Source organism: Pterocles gutturalis, unplaced genomic scaffold (genome assembly GCF_000699245.1).
Source record: "Pterocles gutturalis isolate BGI_N339 unplaced genomic scaffold, ASM69924v1 scaffold48163, whole genome shotgun sequence".
Taxonomy (NCBI): domain Eukaryota; kingdom Metazoa; phylum Chordata; class Aves; order Pterocliformes; family Pteroclidae; genus Pterocles; species Pterocles gutturalis.
Window position 1 is genome coordinate 16,274 of NW_010127450.1, and position 12,405 is coordinate 28,678.

A 12,405-nucleotide genomic window follows, 5' to 3' on the forward strand; every position below is an offset into this window, starting at 1 on the left:
GAAGCATTTCTTCTTTTGGAGTGTGTTCATGTCCGTTCTACATCTTCTGAATAAAACTTAGAAATGTCCTGCAATCACTTTTTCTTAAAGACAAAATAAACTTTAAGAAAACTGTCTCCAAACAAAACTTATATACATTGTAGTTCCAATTTTGCTGCTGACTAGGCAATATTTACACTACAAGTAATTAAAAATCTTCTCTTGCATTAGTCACTCTTAGATGTGCTCCATTCAGCCTTTAGACTGAAAGCCAGTACCAGAGGAGACAAGGGAGAAATACCTGAAAAAAACCTTTTGTGTATAATCATGACACATAACAAAAAAAAAAAAAAAAAAAAAAAAAATCTAACCTAAGAGGAACAAACCAAAGCACTGTTGTTACATCATTAGAAAAACAAAATTGGCGGTAGAAGGAATGTACATTTCCTGAAGAGGAACATGCATACTGCTGAGAAACTTTATCAGCTGCAATGCTAAGGTCATACTAAGATGAAGAGAGAGCTGGGTAAAAGCCAGATGACAGCTATAATAACAAACACAGTTTGGCTTGGCATGCACCAGCACTTTCCTAGTGCATATTCTTCTGTCATCCTCTCTGCTGCAGCACAACTTCATTCCCTCTTAAACTCAAGGCAGAAGGTGAAGGAAGAAAATGAAAGCAGGCCAGACCAGCATCCCTGAAGCTTTTGAGAAAGATCTACTGCTCTCTCCCTTTGTACCTTCTCAACCTGCAGCCTCTGTTGCAATGCTGTGTGCCAGTGTGGGAAGAAGATGAGCACTACTCAAAGCACCTTTGGCAACATACTGTTTTTAAAAAAGCTTTTGGGGGTGGAGTAGCTCCCCAAATCTAATTATGTGAAGCTAAGCATGTTCTAGGTACTGTTTTGACAAAGCTGCTGCTCAGACAGTGAGCAACTGCACTCCTACACGCAGTTGTCTGGCCACTGATTCACACCAGTAGTGAGGTGGATCCCTCACATACCTTCACAGACAACTATGTGCTTGCTATGGCAGTTGCAGCATACTTAACGTACTTAAAAGAGGTTGCAATTTTTGCTTTGTCGAGCCATGCCAGCACATGCTCAGAAAGATGTCAAATTTAACACACATGGCACATAAGTTGTGTCACTTCTGATCTATTAAAACAGAATCAGCAACCATTTGCCTTTCTGACCAAATAACTTACTGTGTTATCTTACAAAGATGTCTGATGTCTTCTGTGGTCATAATCTAGACTTACTCTGAACCTGTTTGGAATTAACTTGAAGATATTGCAAAACATAACAGTGTTAAATGGAACTTAATGGAACTGGTCTGCACAAAAAAAACCAGGTTCATGTCCTAATTACTGTCTTGTGGAAACTGATTCTGCTGATTCTGATTTCAAGCCAGTTAAAACTATAGTTCCTAGAGATTACTCTAGAACTAGATATTTTATTATTTTGGATTGTTACATAAACTTTCCCACTGTAGTTTTACTCTGCAATACTTGCCTTCTCTCTAATAAACTATTTGCACATGTTCACATCTCTCCTTGAAAATCAGTTTTTGTGGAAATATCAATTTTGTGTTTTATATTTTTCCACAGACTCCTTTCCTCTTAAGGGAACAATTCGTCCTCCTCTTTCTGCCAAATGCAGTGATTGGTAGCAGTGCTGAATTTTTTAATGTACCTTTTTTGTTACAACCATAGCTATGCAGCCAGATTTATAAAGCTATTAGGACAGTGACACATTCATATTTTTAATGGGAAAATAAACAAGCTAAGGCTGAAGTTTTTTGGCTCACCACATTAAATAGCCAAACTTCTGAAGTTTCTCCTTTTAATTCATCCTAAACCTGTCTACACTGACCACTAATACAAGTTTTTGTTATCTATCACCTTCTCTATCACTATGAAAATAGTGTCTTTGCAGCCTGCTGGCAGAGATCATTCCTAGAAAATTATCATCATGATGTTAGTATTTCTTCAGATCCAGGCTGACGTTTCAAACATCCCATCCCATTTTCTGGAACAAGCAGACCACACCATTTTCCAAAATTAATCCAAAGAAGATGGCCAACCAAGGGAGCATTCGGTTCAAGTTCAATGTAACTGCAAAATAAAACAGAACAAATTTATCACTTAACATTTAAGAAGATCATAGAAACCATGTGAGAATTCATATTAATTTGTACATATAAGAAATCACACAAATCCATTAAAAGTCTATATTCCAAAGCCATGCATAACATTAACACAAAATTTTCATTTTCCAGACACACAAAGAATTGTATTTTATGTTTCAATTATCCATGATGAGTTGTCTCAAATTCTAACTGATGGATCTGATGGATATAATACAGCATATGTAAAGAGATGAGGGTGAGATAAGAGGTGCTTTTTCTTTTTTTAATAAAATCTTTTGTTTCATTCATTTTCTGTCCAAGTCTAAATAACAGAGTTTTAAGCTAGAGCTATTTCAGTCACACATCTGATACCAATTAAAAACTAGAACAACAATAATGACTTCTAGAAGTGCTGCTTTCTCACACACATGCTATACAAATAATGTAGTAATAAAAAGGCAAAAGCGTACCTCTAATTGCCTGAGAGTTTGAGATCAAGACAAACACTTTTATAAAAGCAAGGCATAAAGGCGTGTAGTCATGTTCCCAAATAACAGCTGGAATTAGCAAAAGCTTTCCATAGCTGGAGAGCAGCAGTGCTTTGAGAAGTAAAATGAAGTCAGACTTTGTCTTCAGCATCTCAGGTCTCATCCACCAGAAGGTAATAAAAATGCCCACCAAAAATGAAGTTTGTTCTAAGAGGAAATAAGAGGAGTTGCAAAGCGAGAATGAAATGCCAAAATCAAGTCCTTTTTTGGATGAATTGTAGTGAAATGACGTCCCAAATGCAACTGAGCCACTAAGCTATTAAGACTTTTTTTGACAATGTCCCTGTGTAACACTGGAATTAATGCAGATGTCAAAGCAACTCTCACAAAAAACTGCAATAGATGAATTACTACTGAAAAATGAGTTCTAACATTTTTACTGACATGTTATGAAAACCTACTTAGACAACAATAGACAATAAATGACTTAAGTTAAGCTCTTAATGTCTAAGGGAAATACTAGTTTTAGTCTGCAGGCTTGATTTAAACACTATCACCAGAAAAAGTATGAGAGTAAGTATTAACCATAACAAAACAGAAACCCTCCTCTGCCTTCAAATGTAGTCTTAGAGCACAGGAGTATTTACTCTAAATAGACTGCTCTGTATTTTTGTATATTCATTTAAAAATAAAACCAGATACAGCTTTTCCCAATTATTGTTTACTTCTGTAAAAAGATATAACTTAATGCTATATCACCATAATGAATAATAAACCTTGAAGTCAACATGAAATACGGAATAAGGCTGAGCTCTACATTGTCTTCAAACTATGTAAATTAATTTAGATGAAGATTTCTGAATATTGCCACTTTTCAGTGCTTTGATATTTAATGCTGATCATATCAGTCTGCAATGTAAACAGGATCAAAATATGTATTTGAATTAAATGAAGGCAAATTAGAGAGTATGTGTATAATCATTTAACCATACTGAGTTGGACATGACATCCATTCTGTATTAATTTTTGCAATACAGGTTTGTTGAAAGACTCATTAACTTATTCAATGCTTATAGACAGTGACATGAACTCATCGATCTTACCTAAAGAAGCTATACCAAACATTCTATAAAAATCCCATTCCTTGGCATATCTGATTAAGTCATCAGGATCTGTATTTTGGCTGGAATCCTGTAGTTGCAACCATCTGAGATAAGCTTCACAGAGCAAACAAAATATGCAGAGCTTCCCATGAATCTGGTAAATGAAAGAATAATAAAAGCATTAGTATTAAATCAGCATAAATTAAAGCATTAGTATGAAACTGGCATTGAAAATACATTTCAACATCTCTGCACAAACAAGCTCTGTAGGTTTATTATTTTTGTTTAGAAATGTAATCAAATTACTTCTGTTGAGCCACTAGTTTAGCACATCATCCTTTTAAAATCGATTAACATGATAGGCAAATTAGAGGGTGTAGAAAACTGCATGAACAATTCCATACAGTTCTTTCTGTTCTCTCATGTAAGATGACTGCTGTATTTGCTGGTATTTGCGGCATTACTACTGTGGAGACAGTAACTTTCTTAGTAACAGCTGCAGTTTGAGACTTCATGGGTTCTAGTCATGATACAACTACTTCAGCTTGCTGGAACCTGTGGAAGGGCAGGGGAAGAACAGTCTCTAAAATTTACCTAAAATTTTACAACGATTATGATCAACTTACCAAACCTAAATATATCTTTAACAAAAAAAAGTCACATGGTACAGGTACAGCAACTTACATTTATCTTTGTATTGAAAAGAATGTGCCTGTATGCTTGTGCTTTACATAAAACGGCATTAATCAAGATGATAACAGGGTCATACTCAATGTATTTGTCCACAGGTTTCTGGCAGGATTTCTGAAAGTCACAAAATAACAAGAATTAGGAAAAAAAAAAAAAAGAAGAAAGCAAGAGTTTATTAAACGTTCCTCTAATCTTAGCATAACTGCATAAATCCAAACTAGCTATTCAATTCTTATTAGTCTTTCCTTAATGTAATCTTCATTTTCAATAGGTTTTTAAGCCATCCAGAAAAATTGCTTCCCCTCTCTTGACACTACAGTTGACACACAGACTTCCCTTATAAAACATAAAGAAAAGTTATTGATTTTTACAGGCTTCAGATTTTCACTGATAATAAACTATGCAAGGACATAATTATCTTTTTGTGCCCTACAGATGCAAAAACCCAAACTATCTTTACAGGACTCAAGAAATGCACCAGTATCTTCTTAAAGGTTAAGTGATCACGGCTTGTCTACTGGGTATTTCGGAGTCTTTTTGGGAAAGAAATTTATTTTATTCTAACATGTCTTTCTTTTCAGAGATGCTTTATCCTCCCATCCTACCTTCTTCTTCCTTTCCAGAAGCCAGTAAATGTTTTTTTTGCTGTTGCATTGTTCATCTGTACTGCTAAATTGTCTGGGTGTTTCAACTGATTTTCCATTATTGAATAAGCACCAATATATTCAGGATACTGATATTGTAGTTTTCACACAGAGATATAGCCAAAGAATCACAAGTTGCTACTAAACAGTGGCAAGACACTAGACTACTACTTCTCCAGTACATCTGCTAGTTCCCGCTGTGCCTCCTAGAGAGGTTATTTCACCCCAACCACTGGGAACTGCTTGTCATCAACGCTCTTCACATTCATTGACTTACCTGCATGGGTGATGCTCCTTGACTCGAGCTAAATGAGAAGGGCTAACAAAAGCCTCTTATACTAACAGCGAACAGCACAGCTACGTAACAGTCTTACAGAAGGCTCACCTAGCAGACCTGAGGGGGAAATAAATTGTAGCAGAGAGCTGAGGAGCAGCAGCAGTTGATCACAGCAACCACTTCAGCTCAAACTAAGTGCACTTGCAGAAGGGAGCTCGCCCGCAGGTCAGCGTTCCCCTGCTGCCGATCCTCCAGTTCAGCTCCAGTTCAGCTCCGCGTTTCCTCCAACCTGTCCTCAGCTAATCCAGCTCCCCTGGGCCTTCATGTTAGCTGCCGTGCTCAGAGTACAACAGTCACCGAAACCACCTCTGTTTCCATTTTAATCAGTGCATGGCTGTGCACTGCCAGAAGAGAAATCTGCGCACACAGCTTTCTGAAATACTGCAACAGTCAAAAATGCAGCATTAGGCAACAAACACCTGCAACCTCCCAGGAAAGAACAAATTTTATTTTAAAAAATTTTATAGGGATTCCTTGTGTCTAAAGTTGACTTTGCCTTGCTACGTATCAGAATTATTATTGGAGAATCTCAGAATGCAAAGTTTCACTAGCAAATTGACTCAAAAGTCCAATATCCATATCAAGAAAAACATGCAAACAAATGCGTAAATTGAAGAGTGTCTAAGGAATGTTCTTACCACACATCAGTGTTTCTTGGTCCAGCTCAAAAAAAAAACCCAGCAAACTCATTTGGATTAGAAAATACTTTGTGTGACAGTACACAAGTTAGAGGTAATGAATTCAAAAATTGACTCAATTAACCAACAGTTTGATAGGTCTAAAATTAAAGTGAGAGAGGTGGAAGAAAGGACATAATTAACAGAAGACCACAGTTTCAGCACTTAATAGAGTGAAAAAGAAATTGCAACTATAATTAAAGGCAGTGTCTTGCTTCATTTCCTTCTACAGGGAAATCATGAACGGATATTCTTATAGGTGGTAATTTACATATGTCAAATCTCTGGTTGCTATAGCACAGGAAAACTTTTTTTTTTTTTTTTTTTTTAACAGGCTTACTCACACAAGAACTGGACAAGCACAAAGAAAAGATTATTCTTGAACACAGCGGGTGTCATAAAGGTTAGATGAAGGATATCCTACATACCCCAGGCCTTATTATGCTCTCAAATTTTCCTATAACAGAACATTTTTTGACTAGGATCAAAAATCTTTCTGAGAAGAGTGAAGAAAGTTCTTTTCAAGTGGAGGGTCCCAACCAAACACCCATCAAAAAACTTGCAGTTAAGAGGTACTGAAAAATGTTCACCAACAGCTGACATGAATTTTAGACAATTATCAGACCAACCCTCCAGATACAGATACAGAAATTCTACTGCAGATATAGGAGACTACTACAAATGAAAACACAAACAGCGGTGTTACCCATAAGAATGGGTCTTCTGCTCCGCAGCTTCTGGCAGCCACAACCAAATCTTCTGCAGCTCTGAGAACGATGTTCAACTCAGTATTTCAGTATACCGCTGCCCAACATTTATGAATCCTATTTCTCCTGTGTTACTTCAACAGGAGAAGAAAATCTGCTGTACCACAAAAGAGCAACCACTTTCAAGGGCTTTTCACACACAAACCTTCTTGTCTGCCTGTCTCCTAGAGCTACATGAGAGCTCTATTCTTGATACACTTTATTTCTGTTTGAGTCTTAGCTGTATGAAGGAAAAGTCCTTTGCACTTATCCAGCCAGTGACCCACCCAGCATGAGTTCATTCAAGGAACTGTGGGACAACAAACCACCTTGCTGCAAGACTGGCATGTGCGCCGCCAGAGATGAACTGGACAAAATGAAGATGACATATGTTGTACCATGAGAACATCACAGAATCAATAGACCCGTTAGGATGACATTTTCTCCATACCTGGCTTTTTTTGTTATTTTTTTTCCAGCTGTACTACTAAAACATCTGCCACTAACCCCAAATACCTATGAAGGAGACTTGTGACTGGAGCCTGACTTCCACAAAATCAATGGAACATAGGTTTAACTAAACAGCTTTATCCAGTTAAAGTGATGTAGCTTTACAGACATCGATAAGCACTAACACTTTCAGAGAAGATCGGTATGAGCGGCTCAGCTATGCAGAACTGCTTGCACGGATACTTTTAAGATTTTAGTCAGGCAGTTGAGAGTGATCTAAAATACTGGTGCTCACGTCTCATTCCCAACTGCAGTTCTGCACAGCTGCAGCGAACACCCCGTTGAGGAAGGTACATCTTTAACAAAAGGAAGCTTTTTCAATGTTCTTTGTGCATTCTTTAAGATATGCCTCAGTTAGCATAACCAGTTCTAAAATGACAGAAAGAAGTAACCGGATTTCTCTATTTTTAACCAGTTTTTAATGTCTTCCTTAAATATGTAACTGACATCAGAAATGGAAAATAACTGGTATCTTTCCCTGAAAAAGATAGACATTACTTTAACTAAAAGGTACTTTCAGATTATGTTGCAGAAGAGAAAGGTCAAGCATGACACCATAAATTCTCTTTACACATCTTCTTCTAAATTGGTAAATTTATGGAAAATTATGAATGTTTGCTACTGACACACAGAAGTCCAATAGATACTGTGCTCCCCTAAAAAAGGGTGTTGAATTTCCATATTCTAATGATTTTAAATGAATATTAGTTTAGGAATTGTCCGACTAGTCCAATATTTAGGATTATTTGGCTATGCTTGTCTGTTGTTATTTAAAAAAGCTTCTATTTTCATAACTTAGACATTTTCTTAGTTATATTTAAAAAAAATCAAGAATGAGGAAAGGCAGCTTCAAGAAAAAAAGAAATATTCAAAAGCTAGTACAACCATATTCTTCATTATGTAGTGTATTAGATTCTTTCTGATCACAGCAATCCAAAACAGTCAAGGAAAGTAACTTACATTTTAACATCTCTGTTGTATTAAAAAAGACAAAAGAAGTACTGAAATGTTAACTCTGACTGCATGTTTATCAGCCTTTTATAAAACACTTCTCAAAAGACATACCTTGTCTTTGTTCACCAAGATACTCAAGTACAAACACAATTCACAAACGTATGCCAAAGACAATACAGTGTACAAATATTTGAGGAAATACCTACTGTCACTGGAGGGCAAAGTTCCTAAAGTATATATATATTATAAAGTAAGTATATTACTTTTATAGAGTGATCTCTCCAACATTAAAACATAACTGATTTTTTCAGTAAAAGTATTTTAGGATGAGAGTGGTGGAAGGGACAACTGTTCTTGAAGAGGAAGCCACAGGATACTACAGAATAACCAGGCTTCATCCTGAACTAAAAATACCACGCAAACCAAGACAGGAATATGTTTGCAAATCTCTGGACATTAGAAACACCAGTGAAACAGTCTCAGTTTAGTATTCCTTTCTCCAGGGTTTGGAGTTTGGCAAAATTAAGCTATAAATTTAGCTGGACTACATATACAGCAAATTTTAACATTTACATAGCTTCATCATGAACAAGGGTCCATTTACATAGGTTCATAGGGCAAACTAACACACACCCATCATTTTGTGAGACTGCCCTTAATCCCAGTTGCACCCTTAAACAATAAAATGTAATTAGCTGTGCTGCTTTCAGGAATGGGTTCTTTATTAGGGATGTGGTTAAGTGTCACAATAAGCTGAAAAACAAACCAGCCCAGTTTCAGATGCATTCAATTTCAGAAAACTAAAATTAAAAATATTGTTTTATAATTTTTCCTATATTATATGTTTTCCAGTAGTGAGTTGGTCTATAGATTGAGTTATGCAAATAAGAAAACCATAATATTTTCCAGGATGATCTTTGTACTCTTGACAGATTCTTTACCTTACCACATAAATGCTTTGCATTCAAAGCATTTGCAGTCTCTCTGCCATGCTGCAATAAAAGAGCTTTTCAATTATTTTTTAATTGCAGAAAAGCTAAATGAAGTGTGCACTGCTCAGGCAATTTGGCTTTCTTATTACAAAACACAAGGGGGATCCTGACTGAGCTCTACATATTGCAATGAATAATTTCTTTCCCTTTGTTAGGGTCTGGAAGGATTAACATATTTAAAACTTTATTTTTAAACACAACAACATATATGCAATTTTAAACCAAATTTTTTAAAATGCATGTTTTTCCTTCCATTTTTGAATAAATCAGGTTTGCTCATTTCCTTTTATATTCATTGCACTTTGACTGCAGAATTTATTCCAGGTTAGCTGAATGTGATTTTTTTCCCCCCTATATCATTAATACTATAGTAGCAGTATTATCTCAACAGTATTTTTTTTTTTTTTTACTGTTGCTAAAGGTTGGTTCGTAATATATTCAGTGAAGATTTGCTGTATTACTTACAGATCATTTAAGTATCTCAAAACAATTAACAAAAATCTCCTCTATAACAAACCAGCTAGGCTTACTTTCACCATCACTTCTGTTTGGAACAGGGAAAACGTCAGCACGGTCAGAGCACACGACTAGAACCAGACCCAGGAGTTGCAAAGCAACCACCAGAAGTCACCAATCCTAATACACCCTGCCACCCCCCACTTATCAGACTGAAGAAAAATCGTATCGAACAGGTCTCCCTGAGGAGGTGAATTTCCTCAGAATTTTGTTATCCATTTTTAAGTACCTTTACATTCATTTTAAGAAGCAATAGTCCACCTGTCACTTGTCATGGCATTTCCTCAGCAAAATATACGCAGGGTGAGAAAAAGGTTCATTCAGTAAATGCGAATCTCAAGCAAGAAGGAATGCACAATTCCAGAGGTCTGGGCTAGGCTTCTGCTGAAACTGATGTTGATTAAACAAAACAGATTCAAAAAAAGTTACAGAACTTGAAGGATTTGTGGCAGTTAGCCACTTTGCAGAGCTCTTAACACAAGACATGACCCTTCCATCCCAAGTTTCATTGTACCGATAGAAGAAAGTTTCTTTAGCTTCTTCAGGATCTGTTGCAAGTTTATTTCTGGAGTGGATACCAACACTTGTGAGGTCTTTAATGTTTGCTTGTATTAAAATTAAAATATGGACCTCAAAGAAATTTTAAATATCTTAAGAGCAATAACAAATGTTGCAGAAACCAAACTGAAGCAACACAATTAGTATTAGGCTGAATTTCCAAAACTGTACTTTAATGTTGTGGGCTGGAAACAGATGTTCCCTAATGGAAGCTTTTAGTATTTGCCACTGGAAAAAAATCCATTATTTTCTTCAACAGATTAATAACAGAATAGAAAATCATGGTATTTTGCTTAGGCATTCAAATTTAAATCTTCCACCTGAAAATCAGGCCCAGATCAGGTTAAACACATCCTGAAAACAAAAGTAGGACTAGACAGAAGATATGATTTTATGATTCTATATTGTTGGGACAACTTAGCTTCTTCAACCTCAAGATGATGTTCCGAAAGGCGTTGAATGATGGGAACACCCTGAGAATGGCAAAGACATTTTTGGATGCAGATTCACTGATTTATCAAGGGTAACTTTAAACTAGGATTGGGGCAAGTAGGACTATGATGGAAACGGAACCATGATATCCCACAACACTGACAGAGGGAACAGACTGATAAAAGTAAGTGAAAAATATTACCCATCCGGACCTGCATGAAGAAAGGTGGCCAGAATTCCTGTCTGCTAGGAAAATGTGATTTTTTGCTCTTTGTTTTACTCTGTTCTTTACTCTTTTTGTAAGAGTTTGGTGTTTGTGATGAACATAGCGACTGTGACTAAGTCTTTGATTCTACATGGGATGCCACTGATCCCAAAGACCAGGATCTTTGGTCCTGGAATGGTTAAATGCTAAGAGGAACGGGTGCCATCTACTGGCTCCCAGTTTGCCTTAGAGATTATCATAGCCAAATTAATAACCATCAGCGATGACCTGGCTTTACAAGATGTGCTAAATCTTATGTGATATGGCTGCAGGCATAAGCTTTATACTTGCCCTTTTGCATCCAACTTGTCCTTAACTTCAAAGATGAATTTTGACTACATGATTTGACTGCCAACAATTTGATGTAGTTCATATACACTAATAAACACAAGACATTCCACCAACATGAAAAAGCACCTAAAAATCAGTGTTCCCTTGCAGTGTGCATGTCTAAGGCCAATAGAAATCAATCTCTATTACTTTGTCTTTTACTCAAGAAAACTGCTGATCTCTCCCGTTTTTGGAATGTCCGCAGAGATTTTTGTGTATGTTTTCAGCTCATTTCTGCTCTACAGCAACAAGCCATTCTAACTGTCTGCTGGGCTGGGAACAAAGAAGGATGTGAATCAGCTCTTTCTGCTATCATCAGCCATTTGTACACACCGTGTTTTCACAGAAGCTGAGATCTAACATTTAAGTCTTTCAGCTTGAGCTAACCACTATTTCTCCAAATATACACTGGTTGCAGACCTCTATGATCTGGTTGCCTACAATCTCTATTTTTGATCTAAGAAATGCTTGAATGACTGAAAGTTATAAAGCTGTAAAGGAATTCATCCCAGGCTTTCTGGTCATCTGTGATGTTTACAGCTCCATGGTTAGTAAATTAGCCCATCTTCTGGCAGCATTCTCAAAATGCCAAAGGCTACAAAACTGAGGGAAAAAAACCACAGAGGAAGGTTGAACGATACACAACTAATTCCTCACACCGCACTAAATATTTAACAATTTGTTCAAAACCAAGGTTTCCCAATTTTATAAGCAGCAGACAGGATGTTGTGACACACAATCACGGACAGAATCAAAGGCTTAATCAAGATGCGTTTGCAGATCTCTGCACTCCGAAAATTCTTATTTTTTCCCCACAGTGAAATCTCGGGTGCTCAGCGATCCAATTTTTTAGACACGACAAAAAAAAATAAGTCAAAACTCTCCACTGGAAACAAGCCCACATAAACCTTATCAAAACCTGAACACAGTGATTTAGGAATAGCTGAAAGCACTGTCTAAACAAGTAAATGCTTTTCTGATGCTTTTTTTGCAGGTGAAGCCCGGCAAGCGCCAGCCCCGCACCCGGCCCCGGGGACAGCGGCCGCCCCGCGGG

At 36.8% G+C, this 12,405-nt stretch overlaps 1 protein-coding gene across 1 annotated transcript; it reads right to left on the minus strand.

Annotated features, from left to right (window-relative positions):
- Positions 1-1,871: 1,871 nt before the first annotated feature.
- ARV1 (ARV1 homolog (S. cerevisiae)) lies at positions 1,872-5,317 on the minus strand. The gene is made up of 5 exons (XM_010079281.1): positions 5,312-5,317; positions 4,385-4,504; positions 3,701-3,854; positions 2,580-2,804; positions 1,872-2,095 (listed from the first exon to the last, which is right to left on the minus strand). The coding sequence occupies exons 1-5, from the start codon at positions 5,315-5,317 to the stop codon at positions 1,989-1,991; spliced, it is 612 nt and encodes a 203-aa protein (XP_010077583.1). The 3' UTR covers positions 1,872-1,988.
- Between the last annotated feature and the right edge of the window lie 7,088 nt (positions 5,318-12,405).